The following is a 25,304-nucleotide window of genomic DNA, read 5'->3' as shown; positions in this document are numbered from 1 at the left end:
CTGAAACTTGCATTTAAGAAAAAACAAACCCACATTTTGTAGCTGATGGCTTTGGGGAGTTATGCATTTTAAAATAAGATGCAAATAATAGATTGCTGTAATATTTTCAATGTTGGTGGTCTGTGTTGACTATGGAAACTGGAGTATGAATTACAATAGACATGTTCCAACTTTCTGGCATATGTTTTGCTGTTAAGTACTACGTGCCCTTGATGTTTTCATGAAGATTTTCCTTTTCTAGTATTTTAGTTGTTAGAATTATTTACAAGATAAAGGAGCTGAGTCATTTTCAGGACTGATGCTTTTCTGCCAACCAGCTGCATCTGGAATGAATGCAGAAGCATGGACATGTAGTGTGGTTCTGCGAGAGGAGCTGTTGCATTCACCTTCTGATATATAAGCCTGCAGACAAACATTTTTAGCTGAAATGGATGAAGTTACTCATTATTTTCCTTATTCCTGTTGTGGTTGAAGAACAAATTTTTGTATTTAAAAACCTTGCTTTGGGAAAAAAAGTCTTCAGTTATTGACTTCTCATGCAACAGAACTATGCATAGAAGTCTATGAGCTTATGATTTGTTGTGCTGTACAATTGCTGAACTTTGTGCTACTATTCTGGTGAAAGGTAAGAAGAAATGGGACAGTTTCAAAGATGGCTCTGAAAGATGATGTGGTTATATGTGAGTGCTATGTGTATAGTAGGGCTATACTGAGAGACTGGTATTTCTATGAAGTTTTTATCTGATTTATTAGTTTTGTATATAAAGGCTTGTACTGGTTCATGGTGGTTTGTATCATATACGCACATCACATAATGTCTGTCTCTTTCCTGTCATCTATACTTCTTTTAATATCCAGCTGTATGGGTTTTAGTATCCTGAATATCAATCCATTCAGCAACTTCAGTACAGTAAGCGCTTGGCAGTATGTGTTGGATTTAGCCAGGGGTTGTGGGTGGAGTGTTACACGGGGCTAATAAGGCTGCTGGGCAGGTACAAACTTGGTAAATACCTGTGCTAAATCATATAAATAAGAGTTATTTCTGATTTTGGAATCATTACTTCAGGCTGTGAAACTTACAGCTCTGTGTAGTTAAAGAACTAGGGCAGTGTTCCTTTTCTTCTTCACTTGGCGTATGCCCGTATGCTTTGATAGAAAGTAATACTAGGGAAGCAGACTTATAATATTATAATATATAATTTATTAGGTTATGTGCTGCATCAGTATATGAACATGCTTTAAAAATTCACTATTATCTCTATACAAATTGCTGTATTTTAGGATTCATAAACAATATCAATAGGACTGTGCCTTTCTGGTTTTGTAAGTGACACTGAGTTATCTGCAAGCACATTTTCCTATAGTGGGATGCAATAATCCTACTGTTCCTTGTTACTGCTGCCACATTTGCTTGATAATGAATTCATGGACATCCTTCTGCTGCTTATGCACAGTTAATACAGAGCCCTCTGGGTCCGTGGGATGGAAGCCCCTTTCCCAGTGCTCCTTCCGAGGCACAGGCACCTGTAAATGAGCACACTGCCATGAGTGCAGCTCTGTACTGTGTGGGCACTGCCTGCAGGACTCGTGTTCTTTGTGCCTGGCTGCGTTCCATCCGGTAAGAAATAACTTGTAAGTTTCAACAAGCAAGAGAACCCAAAATAACGAAAGTTCCTGGACGTATGTGCATTGTTATGGATTAAAGGTTATAACCGATTTAATTGGATCTGGCTATGGAGCTCTTCTTGCTTTCGTTGCTCTGGTGCTGCTAGAGTAGCTGTGGGTAACTGTGGGTACCTGTCAGCCATGCCTTGTGGCCCGCTCAGACCAGGTCGAGATGTGAGTTGGAATGTTGTTTCAGGTCCAGGTCATCCCCCTTTCTCTGCTACTGGAATCTTCTCAGCTACTCACTCTTATTGTCCAGAAGTCATTGGTTCATTTTTGCTGCCTGTACCTCGAACATCTCATTTTCAGTGTGCCAGCACCCCTGTCTCACTGGCAGGAATGAAAGTGGGAAGTTGAATACAGGATGGAATTTGATTCAGTCAGAGTTTGTTGCTAGTTTCTGTAGGACGGGATTTCCTTCCAGTTTTGTAGCCTCACGTGTCATTAGAATTGGAGGAGGGTTGGTTTCCATTGGTAACTATCGGTTGGTCTCAGCTGCCAGTCGTTTGCCAGCTCTATGAAATGAATGAAAATGTTTGAGGAAATTGGTTTACTGAAGAAGTCAGTGAACCTTAAAATGAATTAGTATCTTAGCTACAAATTCACATTTAATAGCTTCCTTTGAAAGGCCTTTTGTGCAGTAAGAGATAAGCTTGTGGTTGCGTGTTGTGTCCTTGCTCATGTTGGCTGTAAATAAACTGTCTGGCTTTAACTACATGCTCATTGAGCAGCAGGGTGTTGAGGAAGAGGTATGTACTGCTTTATGTAGCCTATCAACTGAACTGAAAACCACTGGGAGACAGAACAGTACAGAGCCAGATATGTATGCTATGCTGAAGAAGCAGTAAGTGACATTCCTACTGCTGGTGTAGGAAGCTATTCATTTACATGGGACTGCAGGAAGAAGAGCGGTGCTCAGAATAAGTCTGGCTTTACATGTGGTTTGTGTGTTACTGTTTAAACTGTACAGATTCTTGCTTGTTGTGTGTTTTTTACATTTTGATTCTTATTAGTCCTTGGGAAATGCTTTTTCCAGGCTTGTTGCAGTTTTGCACTAGTTGTTAACGTACTCAGTTATAGGAGAAACATGTAGATTTAGAAAGTGGAGATCTGGAAAACTATCTCCACCGATGCTCGTGTTCTGAGGTCACCTTTTTTCACAGAGTAGGATGTTTTGCTTTCTGGATCGTGCTGTTGCTGGTAGCAGGGACTGGAGGGAAGGTGATGCTTTGACATGAAATGCTTTTGCAACAGAGCGAAAGTGGCAGTCAGTGAGTGTTGCCTCACACTGTGGCTCCATTAACACAGTTTACCTGCTCATAGGAGATGCCTCTTGCCTTTGTAACTGGAAGGGTGTCTGCTTAAAGATGTTATTTTCCTACATATGTTTGGGGAGGCTTATACGTACTTTCTTTTGTGCCACTACTCTCCTCTCCTCTGTCTGTTTAGTGTAATATATGTAACCCAACATTCAGTCCCTGATGGTCACCTGTAGTGCTGTTTACTTACTCTTACCACAAAGGTCTTTCTGTTGACATACGCTCTCAGTTACTGACAGTCAGAGGTGTAAAATGCTTCTAGGCAACAGAGTGGAATGCAGAACATTGTTTAGATAAAATTTATTTGCTTCTGGCATTTACCTTTCTGATGAATGTGTAAATGGCATTTGTATCACATCCGTGTTTTCATTCTGCTGGTCTAAGTAAATCATGCTCTATAGCAGGAAGGATCTTAAACCACGCATTTGTAATAGGAGTGATTTTCAAGCTCTGTGCCTGTGCAGAGTTCATACTTCTTGAAACTAAGTGACAAAAAAGTGCGCTATATTCCAGCTAAAATCCTGCTCACACATGCAGGATCGCCATCTGTGATCACTTTTTCTGTACGCATTATGTGTACAGCTGCAAAGCAGTACCAGGATGTGTGGTGTGAAAAAGATGACTTCTCAGGATGCGTCAGATGTGGTCGTTTGCTCAGAGGTTTGTATCCACCTGTTGTTTGGTAGTTACTCAGGATTTGCTCTTAATTTGCTGCCTCCCACTGATTACTTACCCACCAGTTTGACAAAAAACCTCTAATGATTTAATGATCAGTTCCTAGGATTTTCATACTTTTGAAAAAAGCCACCAACTTGACAGACAGTACGAGACAAGTTTTGGGGTATCTAAGAAAGAAAAAGAGTTCAAACACTTGATATTCTTTGTGGGGGAAAAGAAACGTGTGTGTATTTTAAGTTTGTGCAACGTTTGGCTGATGTTTTTGCATCTCTTCTCTTCTACTTCACTCTCAAACAAATCCCAGCAAATGCTTTCATACAGTTTAACTGGGAAACCTGTTGGATTATTTCTGCTCTGACACCTTCTGTGTTGGGATGAATTACCGAATCAGTTTGCTGCGTGACGTTATGCTGTCTTTGCTGGGTCATGCTGCTACTTTTGAGTGCAGATGTTGCTGTGCTTCCTGGCTTATCAGGTTTTTTAGTTTTGAAGGATTTATCTCAAGTTAGTAAGGCACCTTTTTAATACATGCGTAACGAAGTAGAATCTGTCTGCTGATTTCTGAGAGGAGATAAACACGTGGGTAAATGTTTTCAGAATTGGGTTAAAGTTCTGTAGAAATCTTAAAAGCTTTGGGAGCTAAAAGGGGTAATGTTACTTAACTCATGAAGTAAACAGAGATATTATGTTTCACTTGTTTTTGTACTGTGACATTTTACCAGGGTGTCTGGTACTGTCCATATAATTTCCTTACTAGTCATCAGCAGATAATAGGTCCTAATTATATGAAAAAAATTTTTTGCAGGTTTCAGAAGTTTCCTTATGTTCCATTTCCAGGGACATGAGGTGGTCAGGGTTTTGTTCTGGGCTAGAGTGGTTCTTAACTGGAGTTTGGAAGTAGCCAGAGATAAGGCTTACGGGAAGAGAAGTTTCTTCTTTGACTTAATTCCTTATGATTCTGAGATTCTTCCGTTTTATCTTCATCTTCTTTCATCACTTTCTTTATGTGATCATGGACATACTCTTCGTTCAGCTTACTTTACATCCTTCAGTTTGATATGCTGGCATTCTTTAGTGCCTTTTTTTTTTCCTTCCCTGAAGCTTTCCAGCTTACTTTCCCATTATGACCCAGTACTGCTACTTGATTTTCCTCGTGTTATTGATTAACTATAACATGGTTTTCACCTTTTTGCTGCCCTTTTCCAAAGCATGCCCTCTACATTTCTCTCTTGGCTTGTGGATTTACCCTCTTACCTGACTGAAGTCATTGTGTTCAGCTAAAGCTCCCACGTATTCTGCAGATGATCCTTAGGTTACAGAGCAGAAGAAAATTAGTCCCCGGCTCACATGTTGGAGCTGTTACTCCTCAAAATCTTACTCAGGTCCTGTGTTAGGGGTTTGCTCCTGCGGGTACAATTTGCTTTGGGCTTGCAGACCTTCAGTATCATTTGCTTCTATTGTGAGGTCCTGTGTGTTGCTATAGAAGAGCTGGAATGAGCATGGATCTGGGACACCTCTTATGGAATCACAGCTGTTAGCTTTCTTTACTGTCTTTGGCTTTGCTCCAGGACTTGCTGAAGTCAATGGAAAGATTAAAATGACACTCCATCTGTATGAATCAGCTGTGCACAAATGCTTGAGGGTGGCACACCAGAAATGAGACTTGGTACGTGTGATCTTCCTCTGTCATTTTTGAATGCCTTAAACTACACAGAAACTGCTCCTCACCAATATCAGCATTTTTTAACTAAAATGTTTTTTTCCTATGCTGAGTACTAGTAATACTTACGTAAGACTGAAATAACTCAATGTGTGTATTACTACAATTACATTGTAGCTATTTTAGCTATTAATGTCTCAGAAATTGTTATTTTTTAATCACCACTACTAATTTATGTTTTTTACTTTATTAGCTGCAAAACTCCTGGGCTACTTGTAGTCAGTGGAGTTGAAATCATTAGGGTTTTCTTGACTTCCACATTGACAAACATGGTTCTTCAGAAACAGCCTGAACTATGTTTTGGGGCAGTTAGAGATCTCCTACCTGCATACATGCAGAACATGTACGAAAAGCCTGTGCTTACATATTCAGATTTCTATCTGTACATGTTCAGCCGACTAATGCAGTTGTACATTTGAATGGAAAAAATATATTAAACCTTTTCAGAAGAGAGCACTGTACTCTAGAATATTATGAGTAGCCTTTAAGTTTGTATACATTGATATTATGTACATGTCTGTTTGCTATTTAAGTAGTAGTGGAGTGTCTGGTGTCAGCTCCTTCCCCTAAATAAAACACTCAGGGCATGTAACACCTGGTTTAGAGCCAGCTGGCTTTGGTTTACTTCCTTCCCAAATTCTTTCATTCATAAATAAGCAAAATGACGACTCAAGCTATGAAAAGGAACATAGAAACTCAGCGTATGCACAATTTTACTCAAAATACGGACCTATCTTATTTTACTAAACCTCAGTGAGTCTTTGATCCAGATCCCACTGCAATCAATGGGAAGATTTATTTTGACTTTAGTGGGAATTGGACTTGACCCATATTGTAAACCGCAGGACTGTGGAGAGCAGCGCAGGCAGTGGGCAAAGGAAGAATACACAAGTTCTGTCCAATGCTTTGCCACTGGGAGGGGCCTGCTTGCCACCAGACACTTCTGGCAAGGCGTCCTTTGGTGCTTCATGAGAGAGGCTGCTGTGAGACAGCAACCTGAGAGGGATCCAGCACTGGCATGCAGTGTTTCTCTTTGTTTTTCTCCTGGGGGGAAAGCAGAATTAGCAGAACCATAGAAAACGAGTTCATAAAAATGACTGTTGGAATGAAGAATAAAATGGGGGGGACGGGGTGGGGGAAAGGGGAGAATCAATGGAGACTAAAATCTTGGAAGAATTTAATACTGAGTTGAATAAGCATCTGGGAAGTGGCAGTGCTATCTGCACTGTAAATGTAAGGTTAAGCCTCAGAAATAGAGGTATACATTGGCTTGCAATGAGTCCATATTTCCACCACAAAATATGTGTGTAATATGCCAAAAGTTGACTCAGGGCACTTCACTTTGAGGTCTTATGCGGACTCTAGGATCTCATTTTGCTAATGGTTAGAAATGCCCTTCCAGTAGTGTCTGTCAAGATGGGGACCGGTTTTCACAATGTACGCTTGCCAGTGTACATTGGAGGCTCAGATTGGTGCTGATCATCCTGTGCAGCCAGCTTGGAGATGCTCTCACTGCCTGTTATATATCCCACAGATGCAGTTTTTCTTCTCCTTTTTTTTTTTTTTTTTTTAATTACCTCTGCTGCATTAAGTTTACTTTTATTTCCAGCTTCAAAGGGTAAGGACTGTCTATTATATTCCGAGTCACGGTGATTCTTGCAGTTTTTATCACTCAGCTTAGTGCAAGGATTACTTCTGTTGCTGCCATAGTGTTACTGAGTGACTAGTATAAAGGTTCCGTGTGTAGTGGGGCTTAATTGAACAGAAATGTGAACAAGTCTGATGTTCATTTTTCATCATTTAATGCCTTTGGAACTGTTTGGAGGTAGCTATGACTATTTTGCAGCAAGACACGGTTCTTTCTTCAGGCTAGGGGTATGTGGGATTGAAGGGTTTTTGAGGATATCTGTTCATTAAGAACTGGGGATGTTGAATTAATAGCAAAATGATGGGTACATCAGGATGTAAATTGATGTATTTTTTTATTTACCTGCATATAAGCAGAAAAAGCAATACTGGACTAGTTCCTTTCTTTGAGAAAGCTGACGTAAAGGAGTTCAAAGCTGCATGAGAAACTTGCCTGACTTGCCTTTCATTTTTTACGTTCCTCACTTGACAGGCGTCAGCAGATTTTAAAGGCTTGAAAAGTATTTTCTGTGAATGCTTTTAGGAAGGAAGTGTTCAGCTCCAGTCTAAACTTGTTTAAGCACTTAAGTTGGTCACCTTGATGATCTTAGATTTCTGTTTCATTCAGACTTTGAAAGCCCAGGAACAGTTGTGCAGGTGTTTGGGCTGATGCATAGCGTTGCACATGGCAGTAGGGCCTTCAGCCTTCTGGTGCCATAGGCTTCCTGTGGTGTAAGCAGATGTGTTGCTTCTTTTTGTCCTTTCCTATTCGGTGTGGTCTTTCCAAAACCACCTTTGTGTGAGATTATCTCCACAGCAAAACATGATTCAGCATCAAGGATGGAAAGTGTGCCTGAGCGTGTTGACGTGGAGGGCTTCAAAGAGCAGAGCCTCCATCATTACACTTGTAGGAAGAGCAAGTGGTGAATGAGGCCATTGTTTCCTTCTGCTAACTTCTTTCTATAGAGAATAAAATCCTAAGTGCTGTGTAATTTCTTCTCCACTACACTGTACATCTATTTTCAGTTGCCCTTAGCATGACAGGTGGCATTGCAAGGGCTGTAAGCATTGCTGTGGGAAGGGGAGATGTGGTTTGTTTAAAACTGAGCAGTTTTGTCAACACATCTGTGTTGACAGAGGTGGGGATCTGCTTTCAGAGGTAGAGATTTTTAATATCTGCTCTAACACTGATGTTTTCTCTTGCCTGCCTCGTATATCTCCTTATGGGTCCATATGTCACCTCCCGTCCACTCATCTCTCTGTGTCTGTGGCTCAGGGCCTGCAGGTTCTTGCTGGCACAAATGCGTGACAGCGATGCCTTGGTATTTCTAGTGAAGTACAGATATTCGCTTGTACAGAATGACTGAGTTCTGTTTATGTCTAGTTAGTGCATTGTGAATCTCAAAGCATCATTTAACATTGTGGATTTTGATAGCCCTAGAAAACGCACATTGCTTACTCATGTAAACTTACTTGTCCCCAAACTGTTTATACATTTTTTCCAAGTATTTGGTGATTCTGAAAATGACTCAATTACAGAGAAGTAAAATTTCAAATATATTTTGCTACTTATTTCCCACTAAATTCACACCACAGATGTAAGATAGCTGAAAAATTTTGAGATTTGAACATATTAATTTAAGATTATCTTCAGCAGACAAATAGTTACAGAAGTCATTTGTTTTCCTTCTTTTAGGGTGGAAAGAAGTTTTACAGTGGACCATGTGGAGGACGCGACTGCAGTGCTGGATGCAAATGCTTCCCAGAGAAGGGTGCGAGGGTAAGTTTTTGTAACATCAAACAACTATTTATTATGTATCTTATCGATTAAAGGAAAAAGAGGAAACCAAGTTAGTGTGTAGTTCTGAATCTAATGAGCTCATGGAACAACAGAAGTGAAGACAACCATCTGCATTTGTAATGTCCCTGATCAGGATTACAAAAGCTCTTCTAAGGGCTTTCGAATTGTTAGCTTTGCAACAAGTCTTTAATGGAATCTTATTTATTTATGAAGTCAGAGGCCTAGTTCAAAAAAAGTCAGATGGTCTTTAAGTAGATTACAACAATTAAAAAGAAAAGTCTTATTAATGTAGGCTTCCAGTACAGATTTTATCCTTACTGTAATAGCTTCTATTAGTTTGTGGAAGTATTTTTGTCTTTGGTACTTGTGAAGAAATGATAACTCTGAAGGAATCTGAATTAAAAAATTAAAAAAAATAAATAGGGGAATAGCTTTTGTTAGCTGGAGCAATTCTCTCTGAGTTCTGCATTTGAAGAAACCAGATGTTTAAGCAGTGTTTCTCTAAAACAGCTTGATTTCATTTAATTGTGTGAAAGGATTTTAACCTTTACCTTAACATAGCAGGCTACTTCCCATTTTAGGACAGTGCAGAGCTGCCAACTTCATTTTGCAGTTATGATTTTAATGTATTTTTTTCTTTGTCTTTCAGTGATGTGTGGGGTAAATTCAAGGCATTGCTTTCTAGGACTGAACTTAGGAAAATGTTACTACTTAGAAATGATCTTAAGCATGTGCTTAAATGTTTTCCTAGCTGCAGACTAACTTGAGTATGAATTCTTAATTGATAACTGATGATGTGTTTGCTCTGGAAGAATAAAAATTCTTTGAAATCATCATGTGGTAGGGTGGAAACATGTCTGAACAGATAAGCAGAAGAACTTTGCAAGGAAATTCTCAACCTAAAATATGAGCTAATGCCAATTACTCAACGCTGTGATTAGATGTGGTAAGGCACAGGCCTGGTTTGGTTCTGGAACAGAATATCCTCTAAATGCTTTGACCTTTGGATAGCAATGAGCATCATTCTTCTGTCTCTTTATATTCCTGGGGTTCAACTTGATTGTTTGAACTGGCCACAGCAGTGTTGACCTTGCAGTTTGAGCTCTTGGTATCTCTTTTGTTAAGATGTCACAAAGATTTTAGTCTGTTTTCATTGCTGACCTGAGAACTCACTTGGCTTTTAGCTTGTTCCTTACGTGACCTGTATCAGTAGATGCTTTCAGGCTTTTAAACTTACATTTTATCCTACTGAGACCTGTCTGTGGAGTAAACTGACAGCTAGAAGGGGTAATCAGTCCCTATTACAACACTGCCTCTATCAAGCCTTACTGAGCCCTGCTGACACCTTCTTGGACATCTGCAGACAACTACTGGAGTCCTGCCATGTTGGAGGACAGGGAGGTAACTGATGGAACTGGGAAAGGGGACAGTGTGATTATCTATCCTACAGCACTGTTTGTTTCTTGGAGGAGATCATGCAGCCTGAGGCTAATTCCCTGGCTTTCTGCCTAGCTTCTTATGCATTGCTGCAAGACCTTTGCGTTTAGAAAAGGCAAATACAAGGCAGGCCTCTGCATATGCCCTGAATCCTTTTCATGTATTTATTTAAAAACAAACAAAACAAACAGCTGTCAGTTTGCACAACTAATCTGACAAGAATAAAGCTAAGCTTCTTTTTAAAAGAAGGAAATTACTGAAAAGCCCAAGGAAAAAAATGGTATAAGCTGATGACTCAATGAAAATAGTATAGACAGTGTCCTTAAATGTCCTTTGTATGTGCTGCTGATCGGATCAAGCTGATGGACTGTGATAAGTTTATTTCTGATCAGACATTTTTATTAAAGGTGGAGGGGGACAGGAAACCTTGTAGAAGTGTCTGAGTCTGCTGCCTGTTTACTTAGACACTTCTAGAAATGGGATGTGGGTATATAATACCCCATATCCATCCCTACGTTCATGTTTTTGTTGTAGACTGTCAATGCACATACAAAATACTACTTTTCTTTTTTGTGACTTTCTCATTTTTAAGTTGAAAGAAGAACTATCTCTATAACATGAATCCCAATCCATTTCACAGAAATGCTGCTGTTTAGAAGGGTAGGGTGATGCAATGTTTGTCAAACACCCTCTTGGGGAATTCTGCCAGCAGAGTGATAAGGTGCTTCTGCAATAGCTAAGGTTCCTTTCTGTTAGTTGTCCCTATAGCTTGCTCTCAGGAAAGCCCTATGCTAGCTGATGCTAGTTTTAGGCTGCTTAATGAAGTCCAATCAGGTCCATTTACTTTAAAGCCTTCGTCTTAGCTAATGCTGTAGAATTGGCCCTTGTATGGCAAACTGATGAAAAGCCTGGCTCTGTGTAATTTAATGGCGAAACTCTTGGGCTGTGCTGTGGCCTCTCTGTGTTGGTTCCCATTTGTTGAAGTTCTGTGAGTAACTGAAGTGATTCTACATAAAGCCATTCCAACAAGAACTAGACTTAACTTTTGCTGGAAAGTCCCACCTAGGACCTTCTCTAGAAGTTCTCTCCAAGGTCTAATGAAATGATTGGGCTTAAATAGGTATCTGAGAATTTAGGACATGATTATTCCAGTTTCTCTAAACTGCACTGTTAGAATTTGTGCTGACTTTTAATATGAAATCTAACAATGCTGTTTAAAATAAAAAGCAAGTGTGAGAAGCCCTCATTACAGGTAGAATTTTTAGATGAAAGTGGGGGGTTTCTAACTTTCAGCATCTCTACATTCATTTTTCTGGCTGGCAGCGATTGTGACTTTAAAAGTAAGTCTACTCTGATAGTGAAGGTACCCAAAGGTATCCAAATGTATCCTGATGCCTGCAGCCTTGTTTGAAAAGGAAGACAGTCCAATCACATGTTCACATTTTTTTAAGCCTACTTCTGCTTACATTTTTACATACAGTCCACTTTCAGAACATCTGTTGATGGATACAAGAGGAATGTAAAATCTGATGCTAGTCTCCAATGAAAGGCTGAATTTCTAACATATGTAGTCTCTTTGTGGTTGAGTGAGCTACATCTAGAACATTTTTGGGACTATCAGAAGAATTAACTGTGTTTAAAAAAAAAAAAAAAAAAGCATTTTTCACTCCCCTTCCTCATCCTTAGATTCAATTTATGGGCAGGGATAATGCCCTTTGGAAGTTTTTTTACTCTGTTGGTAATTATCTTGCTCAGAAATAAACTGCAGATAAATCAACGGTAACCAAGAGGACACTTTGCCCTGTCTGCCATTTCAAGAAGCACTAAATAGTAGATGATCTGTACTATTTCATCTGTGCAGCTCATTTTGCGTTAGTTTATGGTAGTGCTGGCTTTTTTGTTTCTATGTGCTGTCATCTACTTTCAAACATTTGCAAAGATAAACTAGCAACTGCGGTTCTCATTGCAAGTTTACCTTCTCCTGATGCCTGTTCACTTATCTTGGAATTTAAAACAGTGTAAGGATTTATTTTAAGCTTTATTCAACATGTTCTGGAGCTCTTCAGTTGATAATAATCTTTCTGTTTTCTTTTTCTAAGTCTTGTCTTCTCCTCTCCCACCTAAAGAAGAATTTCAAGGGAGAAAATATTTTGGAAATTGTTTCCAAAGCATTTGAAATAAATCAGTAGAAATGGTGACCAAGCAGCTTTTACAGCTTAAATCTGTGCACTGAGAGAGCCGGGTATTTTTAATTAAATTGAATGTTTTCCTGTGACATGTCATCATATCAACTAATTTCTCTCTTGGATCATGTATTCTCTGAAGTCTATTAAAATTTGATATGATAATTGCAGGTCTATTAGTGCATCCAGATCCTCTTTCCTCTGAGAAAAATGTGCACTGCAGTTCTTTCTAGCAGTTGATGTGGTTGAGAAAGAGTGTGTTTGTCCATAGAATTAGACAGTTGAGGACATTTGGCACTAAATGTAGTCTGGTCACATAAAGAGAAGGACCAGTGCAGTGTCTCATGTTCTGGAGCCTGTCTTCTGACCTATTCTCATTGAAAAGAAATCCTGTTTTTGTACTGCTGAGGTGCAGTGTGAAGCAGAGCACGGTAAGCAGGAGATTAAGCAAAATCTGCCAGACTTCTTAAGAAAAATAAAAATGCAGTCATCATCTGAATTAAAGGGTAGTGTACCAAGAGGTGTGTGAGATTCCACAGGTTTTCTTTGAAGTGAAAATATTGATAGTAAGTGTTGTGTAAGTCATCTGTGGGCAGTCGAGTTCTGTCAGACTGTTCGATTTGCAGTTATTCTAAAAATGACAGACCCCAACATCCATATACTGAGCTGTGTAACCTGTAGCCACAACTTCAGATAATTTAATCTGTGATCTAGCATAAGCTTATGTTTCATTGGCAAGAGATCTTAACATTTGTCTGGAACTAATCCCCTCGGCTTTTTACAGGGGGCACAGAGTGCTTCTCATGATAATCAGTTGAAGGTTGATTGACATTCCTTTGCTATGAAATTGGAATAATTACAACATGTATTTTTGGACAATATTTGCTGAATTCAGCTTGGATTGATCACTAACTGGAGCAGTTGAAAGACTTTCTGGTGAAATATAATTTATAGAAGTGTCAGCTCAACCAAGTGTGGGTTTTTTTGGTCATTTTTTTTTTCTTTGTTTTTGAAGTGTTTTATACAGCTTATTTTTCTTTTCCCTACCTAGTTTGAGAAGCACTGTAAGACACAGTGATAAATGCCATTTTGGTATCCACTTGCTGTAGGTTGACTCACAAACCAATTAGAATCCAACAAGGCTACAAGGTACTGACATTTTCTTCAAACTAACAGTGCCAAGATATGTTATCTTAGCATACTCACTTACTAATCAGCACAGAAGAGATAATACTGGGATCATTTTATAGTTATTTCTGTGGGATATTTTCACATCTCAGATAAAGAGGATTATTGCATTATAGAACTTCTTGAAAACTGTTGGCCACTTAACAGTCATTGTAATTAGTAGTTCTTGCTGTGTTTAAGATTGATCAAGCAAGGCAGTATCCACTAGCAAATGCTCCTGAATTCATATGCGGATGGAGTTAGTCATCTAATGCATGTGAACTCAAAATAGGAGGTTAGGTGAATCAAGTGGGAATGAAATGCTGCTTAATTCGATAGTAAATTCTTTGTCATCCAGGGCTGACCAATCTGTGAAGCCAAACTCCATGACTTTCTCTCCTTGTTACTTGCTCTCTGAGTTTTCCTTGTTTTTCTTTAGGACAAGAACAGCCAATTACTACTGCAAAAGAACCTCAGTGTTTGAACCAGGCTACATGTATGTTTTGTCATAATCTTTGAGCTTTACCTTCAGGCTTCAGCGACTGTTACTGTAGGTCCTTCCTTTCCAGCTGCAATATAGACAGCCTGCAATCCAGCTTTGTTAAAATCTTGTATCTAGACTTCAGAGGTTAGCATCTGGTGGGCCTTGCTGGGCAGCAGTATTTTCCCCTCCACCTTCTACAATTCCTTTCTGCTGTTTTTCCATTTTATGGAAAATGTCTCAATATAATGAGTTGTTTTTTCTTTTCTCCTGCCATCAGGTGTACATCTAACCATACCTTTTTCCTTATGAATGTCCTGTGGTCACCTTAAATATGCCAGAAGTCAATGTCCTGTTCTTAACTAAGTCCTTCTTTTCATCCTCTCCTCTCTGCAGTTTTCAACACCTGTGTATTTTTAAGTCAGTCTGCTCTCTTAGTTGCCACTTTACCTCTTCCTGCCAGGATATAACCCATTTCTATGATTCTTGACAGGAACTCCTGCTCTCTGTCTTCACTATCTACACTATCAGAATTCCTACCGTGTTATTCTGGAAACTGTAGTCTCCTTCCTGACTGGTGTCTGGAAACACTGCTTAAAATAATATTCTTGGCCTGTTTTCTTTGTCATCTGTGTCATTTTACTGTGCCCTATCTGAAGAGGAAACTTCTTGGACTTCAGCATGTTTGCTTCATGTAAGTGACTTAATCAAGTCTTTCCAACTTCTCACCTTCCTTCCACCTTTCTATACCAGTTGACTACGTAGTTTCTTTGATCTCTTAGGTAGACTGACTGCGTTGTAAATGAGTTCACACAGCAGTTTCGGGTGTAAGGCTGCTGTCTACGAAGCACTAACAGTCATCCAGAATCCAAACCCTTCTCTAAATGTGAATGTAAGAGCTGCTTTCTTTCTAATTATTGTGATATGTTGCAGCTTTGACAATATTGCAGTACTGTCACCCATAGTAAATATGGTTCTAATGTATGGAATATATGTAAATGATGGTTAATTGTTTTTTAAATCCTCTTCTGGTTAAACAAATGAAGTGCCATTATTTGATTTGGGAAGGGAATTATCTGTAAAATTTAAAGATGTCAACCATCTGTTCTGTGTTGTTACAAAGTTTTGGCAATATTATGAGAGAAAATGAGGTAACAGTTAAGTCAAGCAGCTTTCATGCCAGCTGCTTTTTTAACAGCTGCCAAGGTTTTTTTTATTTAAGTAATAAAACTAACTTTGCCAAATTCGACATTAGGCAATTATTGTACGTGTCCTCCTGACCCAACCTAAATACATTGAGCCTACCATTCTAATGAGAAGCATGTCGTAGAGTAACTAAATGCAAATAAAGCAGGTCTTACTGCATTTGAAAGGACCTCTTGTGTAATGGGTTTCAAGACTAAACTCGCTCTTCTGTGCAGTCCGATGTGATCTCACATGATCTTGAGTATGTTTGGAGACTTCTCAGGGGGACAGGCTCTTACCTTACAGACTTCCTAAAATTCAGTAATGGAGAACTGTATTGAAGTATGTTAGCTAGGGAGACTTGCTACCTGCTTCCATGATTGTTTTTTTTTAGTGTGCTTGAAGAGGTGTGTGCTAAATGAGGCAAAATACGTTCTAGGAAATGTATCTTGTGAAGATTTTCATTGCTTTGGAAACTTACCAGAAACCATCACTGCATTACCAGGATGGCTGAGGTGCTCAGTGCCCTATAGCTGTTTCTAAGTCTGTCTGTGAGGGGAGAATATTTTGTAATTGCAGTGGGGGCCGGTGCTTACTTTTTAAATCAACCAGAACGTAGGTTCTCAAGCTGGGCTCTATAGAGCACTTCCAGATGACTGTGGAAAATCACAGCAAAGAATAATTTGTTACTGTTTAAGTAATTGTTGTAACCCATGATGATTTAAGTTCCTTTTTTTTTTTTTTATTTTTATTTTATTTTATTAGCATTTAAAAATGCTTCAGCTTATAATGCTGTGAGATGTGGTAGTTTAAGAAGAAATTATGTAGCCTCTCTCTGCCAGGTGACTGACTGCCTTGTCTATTTCTCCTTTCTGGTCTGAAAAAAAAAATATCTGGCTTTCTCATGGCTTCTCAAAAGTGAGGTTTTACAGATAAGGATTTAAGCTGAGCTGTTCCCAACTATTGAAAGACATGAAGTCAGCTGCTGGGAGAGTTGGATTGCTCTGACATACTCTGTGTTATGTTTTTCCTATTGGAAGAAAGAGTAAATTGTGGTTCTCTCTTTGCTGCTGACACTGTGAACTGAGGATACGGGCTTATTAGTCTGGGAATAAATGCTTAATTTCTTGTTTATACCAGCTGCCATGGCTACTGCTCATAATTTGGGTGAGTACAGTCCTGTCCCCCTTGAAGACAATGCCATCATTCTATCCAGCTGATTTATGTGTATAGATAGATGGGAAGGTGCAACAAGACCACCCTTCTCCAACCCTCTGCAAAGCCTTGCTTTGACTGACCTTATGTTTCAGCTTTATATCTTTCTCTAAGCCCAAAGATGTTAACAGTTACTTGTACTACAGTTTTGCTCTGCATGGGCAAGCCAGAGTTCAACAACAGTTTCCTAGTCAGTAGTCCTGCTTTTCAAGTACTGGAGTGTAAAAACATCTGTTGAATTCATTATTTTTTCATAAAAATTAAATCTCTATTGGCTACAGAATGACATATTTGATTAATTGGTGATTTGACTCTCCATACAGCTCCTCAGAATAGGGTGAATGTTGACTCTTCAGTTTCCCTTATTCATTCATTTTTTCACAGTTGATGAGGAGCTGTAAATGTTCCTAAAATTGTTTTCTATCAGCCTCTTCAACTAACAGTCAGAAAACAGTTTCTGCAGGGAGAGAAACTCTCCAATATTCTTGCAAAGACGGGAGGACCAAATGTTAATAGGAGCTTCAGTAGCATCTAGGTGGGCCTTTGCTTAACCAAGGATGTAGATTTTTATCTGGTGACTACTGCAACAGTGTCTGAATTGAAAAGAGATTATTAGAGCCTTCTTGCATCTGAGAGGTGGCTCAAGACTTTGTCTTACCACTCCAGTTAATAGACAAGAGCTAACCCATATCCTGCCTTGAAATTAACCAACTAACATTTTCTTCCATCGCATTATTATGTCATTCTTGTATGGGATTTTCCACTTAGACTGCATCTCAGTCATCCATCTTTCTCTAGGTTAAGTTATCTTTAGGATCCCATTTTTCCTCTGTCCTTCTCCAGTTACTTCATCCCCAAATTGCCCATCTTCTAATTAATTGTGATTGTTTTCATATTTTTGGTACTGTTTATGCTACTAATTATTTTCTAATCTTCTTAAAATAAGAAGAGGTGTTCCTTTGAAGAAATAGGAGCCTTTTTAAAAGAGTTTCCATTGGCAGTAAATGAAAGATATGACATTTTCATTGTGTTCACTTGAGTAACTTAGCCTATCAGGAACAGAATTATCACAGAACCAATGTAGGAGCAGGGCCTGGTTCTAAGAGATTTGGCTGACAGTCAGGTTAGGAGGCGACTCATGAGCCAGGAAAACAGCCGACAGCAGGGATTACTACAAAACAAACTTAATTAAGCAACAGATAGGCAGGAAGTACGCCAGTCATAGAGCCTGCAGCCAGATTGAGCAAACAATGAAGATGGTTAACCAGGCAAAACCACATTTGTAGTAGTAAAAGATGCAGTAGTGCCAATTAGTTGAAAGCAAAGCCAAATGCATGGATCCCCTAGGCTAATTGTCCTCATTTTCTGGGAAAAATGTGCAGTATTGGTGTGAATCACAGCCTTTCTCGAACAGGATACCACACATCTCAGAAGTCAGAATATCCCTGGTGCATATCAGCTTTCCATGATGGCTGAGACTGTATAACTATATAGAGGTAGTTTCTTTGTAGAGAAAACATCTATCTATAGTAAAAAAGAGCAGTACCAGTGGAGTAACTGTAGGTTATGCTTCTTTTTGACTATGGTATGTAATAGCTCTTGTGCCACTAATGGAAATAAGCAAGCATTCCCTGACTTTGTGAAAGGTAATACACGACAGAAAAGAAAAGGGGGGGAGGGAAGGGGAAATGCAAAATGGAAAAAAAAAAAACCAAAACCAAACCAAAAAAAAAAAAACACCAAGAAAAGCAATCTGAATCCCAGGCCCATTCATTTTTATTGATGGGGGAAAAAAAAGATGGTATTTCAAACATTAGTTTTTATTGCTTATAATGAATTGGATTCTGGGTTATGTCACCCGAGTCTTCTGTATGATGCAACCTCTCTGGGAGGTTTAAAAATAAAGATGGCTTCTTCAAAAGCAATTTAGGTCTGGGAGTAGCAGGGAAGCAATTAGCAAATTGAGCTTTCTGGGACCCTAGAACATCAGAGAATAGACAAGTCTGTGCTTTGTGGGAAACAAATAAGAACTTAAAATCTACTCTATGGCTATACTTCTATGTTACAAAGTGTTCTTCAAATAATTGCAAGATTGTTTTTAAAAGGTTATAACTTGGTCATGAATAAAAGGCAAAGAGAAATGGGAGAAGTGAGCTCCTTGTGTAGCAAGAAAAGTGAAAGAAGTCAGGGTGGACTTTCTAAATACCTGGTGGGGAAGAGAATGAAACAGGAAAAATAGGAATTATTCTCACAACGGGCATTTCATGTAGGAGACCTTAGGAAAAAGCAAAGGGAATGGTGGCTTTTGGGGGGGACTTATATGGAGATATCCAAATAACAACAAAGTGGGAATAGGAGGTGAGTGAAGAGTGTGCATGGTGCAGAATGGTCTGGCTGAGAATCTGATCGAAAATGTGGGTTGTATGAAGAAATATGTAAAAAGATGGAGTGTGCGACTCTGAAGTAAGATGAGGGAACAGCAAGCAGGGATGGTGTGTTCTGAGCTTGTATGTAGAAGTGAGGGTGTAACATGATGGATGGGAAGATGGCAAGTTCTAAAAGATTTTCTGTGAGACTCCCAGGTTTAAGTGTACTAAAACAGAGACATTGGTATAACAAGATGAAGAAGAGGAAATTTTCCCTCCACTTTGTTCTACAAAAATAAGAGAAAAAACTCAATTGCTTGGCTCTTTCTTTTAAGCTGTTCATTCGAGACATTTCAGCTGTTGCTATCTAGTAAGTAATAATTCCCTTTGATGACTGTGAAAATATGCTTGTTCTGTCAAATGTCAAGCTCCTTTTATGTATGCTATTTTATACAGTTTGACCTTCTGTGGGACTGCCAATGTAAAGAACTTGGAGGTCAGGTGAGAGCTATAACAAAAAAGAAATGTCTGAGTCATATCATTTTAGTAGTTTGAAAAGCAGCTTAGATGTGAATTCAGTTTGTAATAGTGGTGATTTTGAAAAGATTTTTAAAATCAGGGAATTGCCAAAAGTGGTAAACAAAAGATTGCAGAGCATGAGCCAACAGTGTGCCCAGGTGGCCAAGAAGGCCAACAGCATCCTGGTCTGTATAAGAAATAGTGTGGCCAGCAGGAGCAGAGAAGTGATCATCCCTCTGTACTTAGCTCTGGTGAGGCCACATCTTGAGTAGTGTGTTCAGTTTTGGGTTCCTCACTACAAGAAAGACATGGAGGCTCTGGTACATGTCCAGAGAAGAGCAACAAAGCTGGTGAGGGGTCTGAAGCACACATCTTATGGAGGAGCGGCTTGGGGAGCTGGGATTGTTTAGCCTGGAGAAGAGGAGGCTCAGGGGAGATCTCATTGCACTCTACATCTTCCTGAAGGGAGGTTGTGATGAAGAGGGGCTTGGCCTCTTCTCACAGGCAACAAACAGAACCCGAGGAAATGGCCACAAGTTGTATCAGATGAGGTTTAGACTGGACATAAGAAGGAACTTTTTCCTCTCAGAGAGTGGTCAGGCACTGGAATAGCTGCCCAGGGAGGTGGTGGAGTCGCCATCCCTGGCAGTGTTCAAGAATAATCTGGATAGGGAGCTAGGAGATATGGCTTAGGGGTTTTCTGTAGGTATAGTAAAGGGAGGGCGGTTGGACTAGATGATCTTGTATAGGTCCTTTCCAACCTTGTGATTCTATGATTCTGTCAGTGCACAATATTGTGCTGGAACAGTATAGCAGAACTGGCTTTCCTTTATAGCTGAGCTATGTCCTTTTTGCCTGCTTCTGAAGCTGGACTATGTGTTAGCACACTGGCAAATCTGCTGCAACACCGAATGAATAATGCCCACGTCTCTATTACCAGATTGGCAACATATGCTTGCCTGTGTCTGAGCATTTTGTTTTCCTGTTAGTTTCCAAAAATAAAATCAAATGTTCTAAATGGGGGGGGGGGGGGGGAGGGGAAATAACAACAGATGCATTAGCCAGGATATTCTTGCCATAGCTATGTTTGTTGCAACTGCTGCAGCTTGACAGAGAATTTGGTGGGTGCCTCTCAGAATGTATGCAGATTTTGAGCTCTGCAAGGCAGTCAATTTATGTAGCATATTTTCAGGCTGTCCCTGTGTTTTAAACATCATGTAGGTCATAGAACCAGTGAGGTGTTTTGAATATGAGAGTCCTCTCCCACTGATTGTGAGCTTTGTGAAATAATTCTGTTCAGTCAAATTATTTTTTATCACAAGCATAAAAGTGTTTTTGTATTTTGAATTTGTAACTGCAGTGTGAGCTTATTTGGATGGATTAACAATGAAAGACATCACTGCCTGTACAGCAGCAGTTACTCTTTTGGGAAGATGTAGAGCATGGTGGGTCACAGTTATTTGGAGCCATGTGGTAATGCTTCCCCTCAGCTCTCCTTGTGAATCACAGTACACACTTATCGGTCATGTTTTATTGGAAACACAATTTACTGTAGCTCCACAAACATGTCAGGGACTGCTTACCCTGTCATCATGAATCACACTTGCTGAACAGCTGGAACACAGGCCAGGATATTCTTACATGTGAAGTACAGATTAATGGGTATTTTCTAGCAAATCTTTAAGCAGACTTTTTCTTCTTTGTGAAGCTTGATTTCCTTTGATACTTACTGATTGTGTTGGCCACTTTGAATACTGACATGATGTTGTAATGGCATTTCTTTTATGATGACAACTAATGACTTAGGATCCCAGCTGAGATGGGGGAAGCCCTGCAGTGAGGGCAGCTACAGACCTACAGTAGGGGCCAGTTGGTGCTCCAGATTTTCACTCTGAGAATTATTATGGTTGTTTTCTCAAGTTTCAGTCAAGAAACCTGTTATTTGCTCAACTCTATTTTCAGGAAAGTAGGTGTCTTTGTAGAAAATCCTTAGAAATAAAATACCAGAAACTTGACACAATGTATTTCTTAATAATGAACCTCTGAAAACAAATAATGTGTTCTTCTGGAACATATTTATTCTCCAAGGATTTTGAGACTCGTGAAAGAGAAAATAGCAGAAGATATTGTTCGTGTCTCACTTTAATTAGAGCATGTCTTCCTACAGTACAAAATATTCTGGGGAGGATATCAGCCTCTGGATTACCCTAAGCTGTTGAAATATAGTCCAGCCTGTTTCACAGCAAATTCAAAGGAAAGAAATAGTCTGCATGCAAAATTGAAGCAGCAGGTGGTCATTCCCTGTATAACTCCAGCTGCACTTGAGCTGTAAATCCAAAAGCATTACAAAACCAGCAACAGGACACCCGTTGGTTCCTCGTAGCCTTGGATCACTGTTCTTCAGACATTAAAGGAAGTTTTCCTAAGATTTAACGTTTTCTCTTGAAACAATAAATGACATAAGTGTTATCACTAGACTTTTTCCAGAGTAGTGAAGTAACTAAACTTCTCTTGTTTTTCTAACATTGGGTCTAAAACCCCAACTAATCTATTCTAACCATTCCTTTTTTTTTAATCAGCTGGAACATGTGTTAACTCCTGAGAAGATCTGGGTAAATAACAGTTCTGCTTACAGTGGCGTTATTTCGTACACTGGGTGACAGAAAGCAGGTGTTTGTTTTGTTTTCTTTTCTTTTGCAGTGTTAGCATTGCTGCTGCATTCTGCATTTTTCTTGCACGAGCAGGTGGGAGAGCATCAGGTGTATCACATCTAGGTGTCTTTAAGCTTGTAACATAATTATAATGTGTTATTTGCTGTAAAAAGCGTGCTTGCTTTCTGGTATGCTTTTGTTACCAGTGTTATGAACCCTTCTCTGTACTGAAGAGGGAAGCTAGGCTCTATGGCTGCTACTAAGAGATTTGCTGTCAGCTGTAAGGAGGCTGGATCTTTACTTGTGGGCCTTCAAAGCAAATTGCTTTCAGGCTTCTGTCTGCTTAAACAGATATTTTTGTGGGCTGTTTTATATGAATTTCAGGTAAGAGAAATTCCAAGAATACATCCAAATGAATTCTTTTTCACGCTTGCGTAAAGAAGCTGTGTGACTACTACGTGTAGTGTTGATGGGATGATATAGTTGGAGGCAGTGCACTTCTGTAAACCCCATCTCTGTTGCAAAACGAGGACTTGATTTATTTTGCAAAAGATAACTAGTTGGGTAGCTGTGGCACTCCAGAAGAGCATCCATGACACTTTACTGAGCTCTAGTCCAGGGCATTATGCCTGGAGGAGGTTTCAGGAGCAGTTCTGTGAGCTGGCTGCTGGGAATGCCCGAGCTCCTGGTGCTGAACATCTAATGAGTGCCAGCATATGCGTGCTCCATACCTTTTCTTGGTATGGAGACTGTGCAGAGATACTCCAAGTTCCTTTCTGCTTTTAAATTATGTTTTTCATGAATCAGTCCAACTTAGAGTAATTCACTAAGTTGAGGTAAGTGAAAGTAGAGGTGCTTTTCTGTGGGTATGTTTGGGGTACTTGAAGCAGTGTGATACATGTAGTTATATGTGAACGATCTGCTCATTTTCAGCAAGGTTAGCAAAAGTGTCTTGGCCCTCTAATGGAGTTACAGCTCTTTTGCTAATAAAGTGCATGTAATATTCTCTTCTGATAAGGATTTTCCACTAAGCTACTTAGAAGAGAGGCCACATGCAAGCTGAATGCCCTTCTGAGGTTATCGCTATCAACTTCTTATTCCTGACTTTGAAGAGAAAACTTTCCTTGAAGCATTTCATGATGTGACATCATTACAGGGATATGCTGAGAAATGGAAGCAATGTCTTCTGCTTATTGCACTGGTAGGGCATTACACTCTTCTGTAATGCTGACATAGCTCTTAGTTCACTTATTTTCATCACTCTAATTGAATAAAAGAGTAAAGCTCTCTATCTTTTTCAAATTATTAATATGACATGACATTTGATGAGGTCACAGGAAAAAAAAAAGGAGAGTATCATCTTTCATATTACGTGGAGGCTGAGGGTGTGTTCTTTGCTGGCAATGCTCATTGATTTAAGTCGTGGCTTTATCAAGAATTGTGACCATTTTGAAGTGGAGTATTTCTCTTCAGGTGATGGACAAACAGAAGTGGACAGGAACGTTGCTGGTTTTTATCCTGTCTTACTTCATTGCAATATAGTTCTCCCTGGAGAAAAAAAACAACCTATGTGGTGTTAAAGGGTGGTGAAGCTTGTATAGTCCTGCCCTCTGGTGTAGTAGACTTCTTTGAAAGCTACAAATACCTGATCCTTTCCAGACCTCTTTGAGTAGCACAGTTCTGCTGTATTCACATCTAGGACTTGCAGTGCTGTGTACAAGAGTGGTTTCCTTGCCCTTGCAAAATGGCTTTGGGTTATTTATTATTTTCTAGTTCTGAGAGATCGTGGTGCTTGTTGTATCGTTCGGTAGCACACCAACCAGTTATGTCTAGAGAGGAGAATGCAGTCTTTGATTTATTTTTTTTCTACCTTAGGCTTTTTTTTTTTTTCAGTAAATTAATGTATTGGCGCAAGAGAAATTTAAGTGGGAGTGTGTTTCATTTAAAAGGAAATCAACAAAACCCATCCTCATTAAACAGTCCTGCACTTAATTACATTTTCTTTGTTTTAACTGGACATAATAATGAGTAACATAAACAAAAGTAAGATTCTTGAATATTGACTTAGTCCTGATAAGATCAGTCTGGCTTATACATAATTTTTTCACTTGTGCTTTAGTAACAACCTCAGCATTTGTTTTGTATTTCCTCTTTGTACTCCAGGGTTACTTATGAGGAAAGCCTAATAGATTAGAAATATTTGGCTTGAATCCTTAAGTTCTGTCTGTAGTATTTTTTACAACTTTTTTCATTTTATATATATATATATATATATATATATATATATATATATATGAAAGCAGATGGTACAGCTGGCTTCTGTCTAGTAAGTACGTGAGGGCTAACAAGAATCGTAAGTTCCTTATTTGATAATTGGGACGATACTGAGGAAAAAGCAAACAAACATCAGTGGCAAGTTTCCACTTTGTAGTACAGCTGCAGTTCTTGTCCTGGTAGCCAACTATGTTAATGGGGATCGCTTTCAGTGCTTCAGACTGCAGGGATAAAATTCTTAGAGGACCTGGCAAAAGTTACCTTGGGGAATTCACTTCCTGTCTGTGGCTGTTTCCATTTTGTGCTGTCTCAACTGTTTATCCTAGGGCACTGTCTACAGGAGTGTAGATCAGTTGCTATTTCTGTCAGCAGTGACTTGGCACACCTGTTTCAAGTCACAGAGACAGGCAGCTCACGTGTCTCATCAGTGCTCATTCATGCAGAGAAGGTAGCCAGTCCACCTGACCAACACAATGTGAGCTGTGTAACTGCAAGAGAAGTTCATTTAAATGGTTGAGGAGCACTCTAGACAATATGGCTTTACTGCATTAAAGTTTCTGACCTATAAAAACTTGCATTAGAAAAAACATGGTCAGAATTACTGTCTTGCTATTCTATCTCAAGTTACAAGGCCACACAAAAATACCAACTTTTATAGAAGGTGAATAGAATTTGTGCGTGAGATGGATGAGAATGTCTCACCACCCACCTGTTGGTGACTTCTTGCTGAAGGGAGAGTAAAGAGGGAATGAGCAGTTCCTTCTGGGATGGAGCAGTACATCTGTAATAGCTCAGGTTTTTAGGCTGTTCTTGTTCTTAGCTGAATTGTCTTTTGAAAAATACATGTAAGCTTAGGCTGAGGTTTCTCTTCTAATAGAAGGTAGTATTTGTTTGAGTGGAGATACCTGAAGCACAAGAGAATCTTCTCTTGGTATCTGTCACTGATTTTTAACTGGGCTTTTTTGTTTGTGAATCCCATGTTGTATGGAATACTTGTCTTCCTTGGAGAATTCAGGA

The 25,304-nt window shown here is 39.3% G+C and overlaps 1 protein-coding gene across 1 annotated transcript in view; it reads left to right on the top strand.

Moving 5' to 3' along the window:
- COL4A6 (collagen type IV alpha 6 chain) overlaps positions 1 to 25,304 on the top strand; it is a 116,282-nt gene that overhangs the window by 35,377 nt on the left and 55,601 nt on the right. Inside the window, exon 3 of the mRNA XM_072334964.1 lies at positions 8,705 to 8,788. Coding sequence (XP_072191065.1) covers positions 8,705 to 8,788 — 84 coding nt within the window. The remainder of the gene's footprint in view (positions 1 to 8,704; positions 8,789 to 25,304) is intronic.

Source organism: Excalfactoria chinensis, chromosome 4 (genome assembly GCF_039878825.1).
Source record: "Excalfactoria chinensis isolate bCotChi1 chromosome 4, bCotChi1.hap2, whole genome shotgun sequence".
Classification (NCBI taxonomy): Eukaryota; Metazoa; Chordata; class Aves; order Galliformes; family Phasianidae; genus Excalfactoria; species Excalfactoria chinensis.
This window is presented reverse-complemented; position numbering and strand designations above follow the sequence as displayed.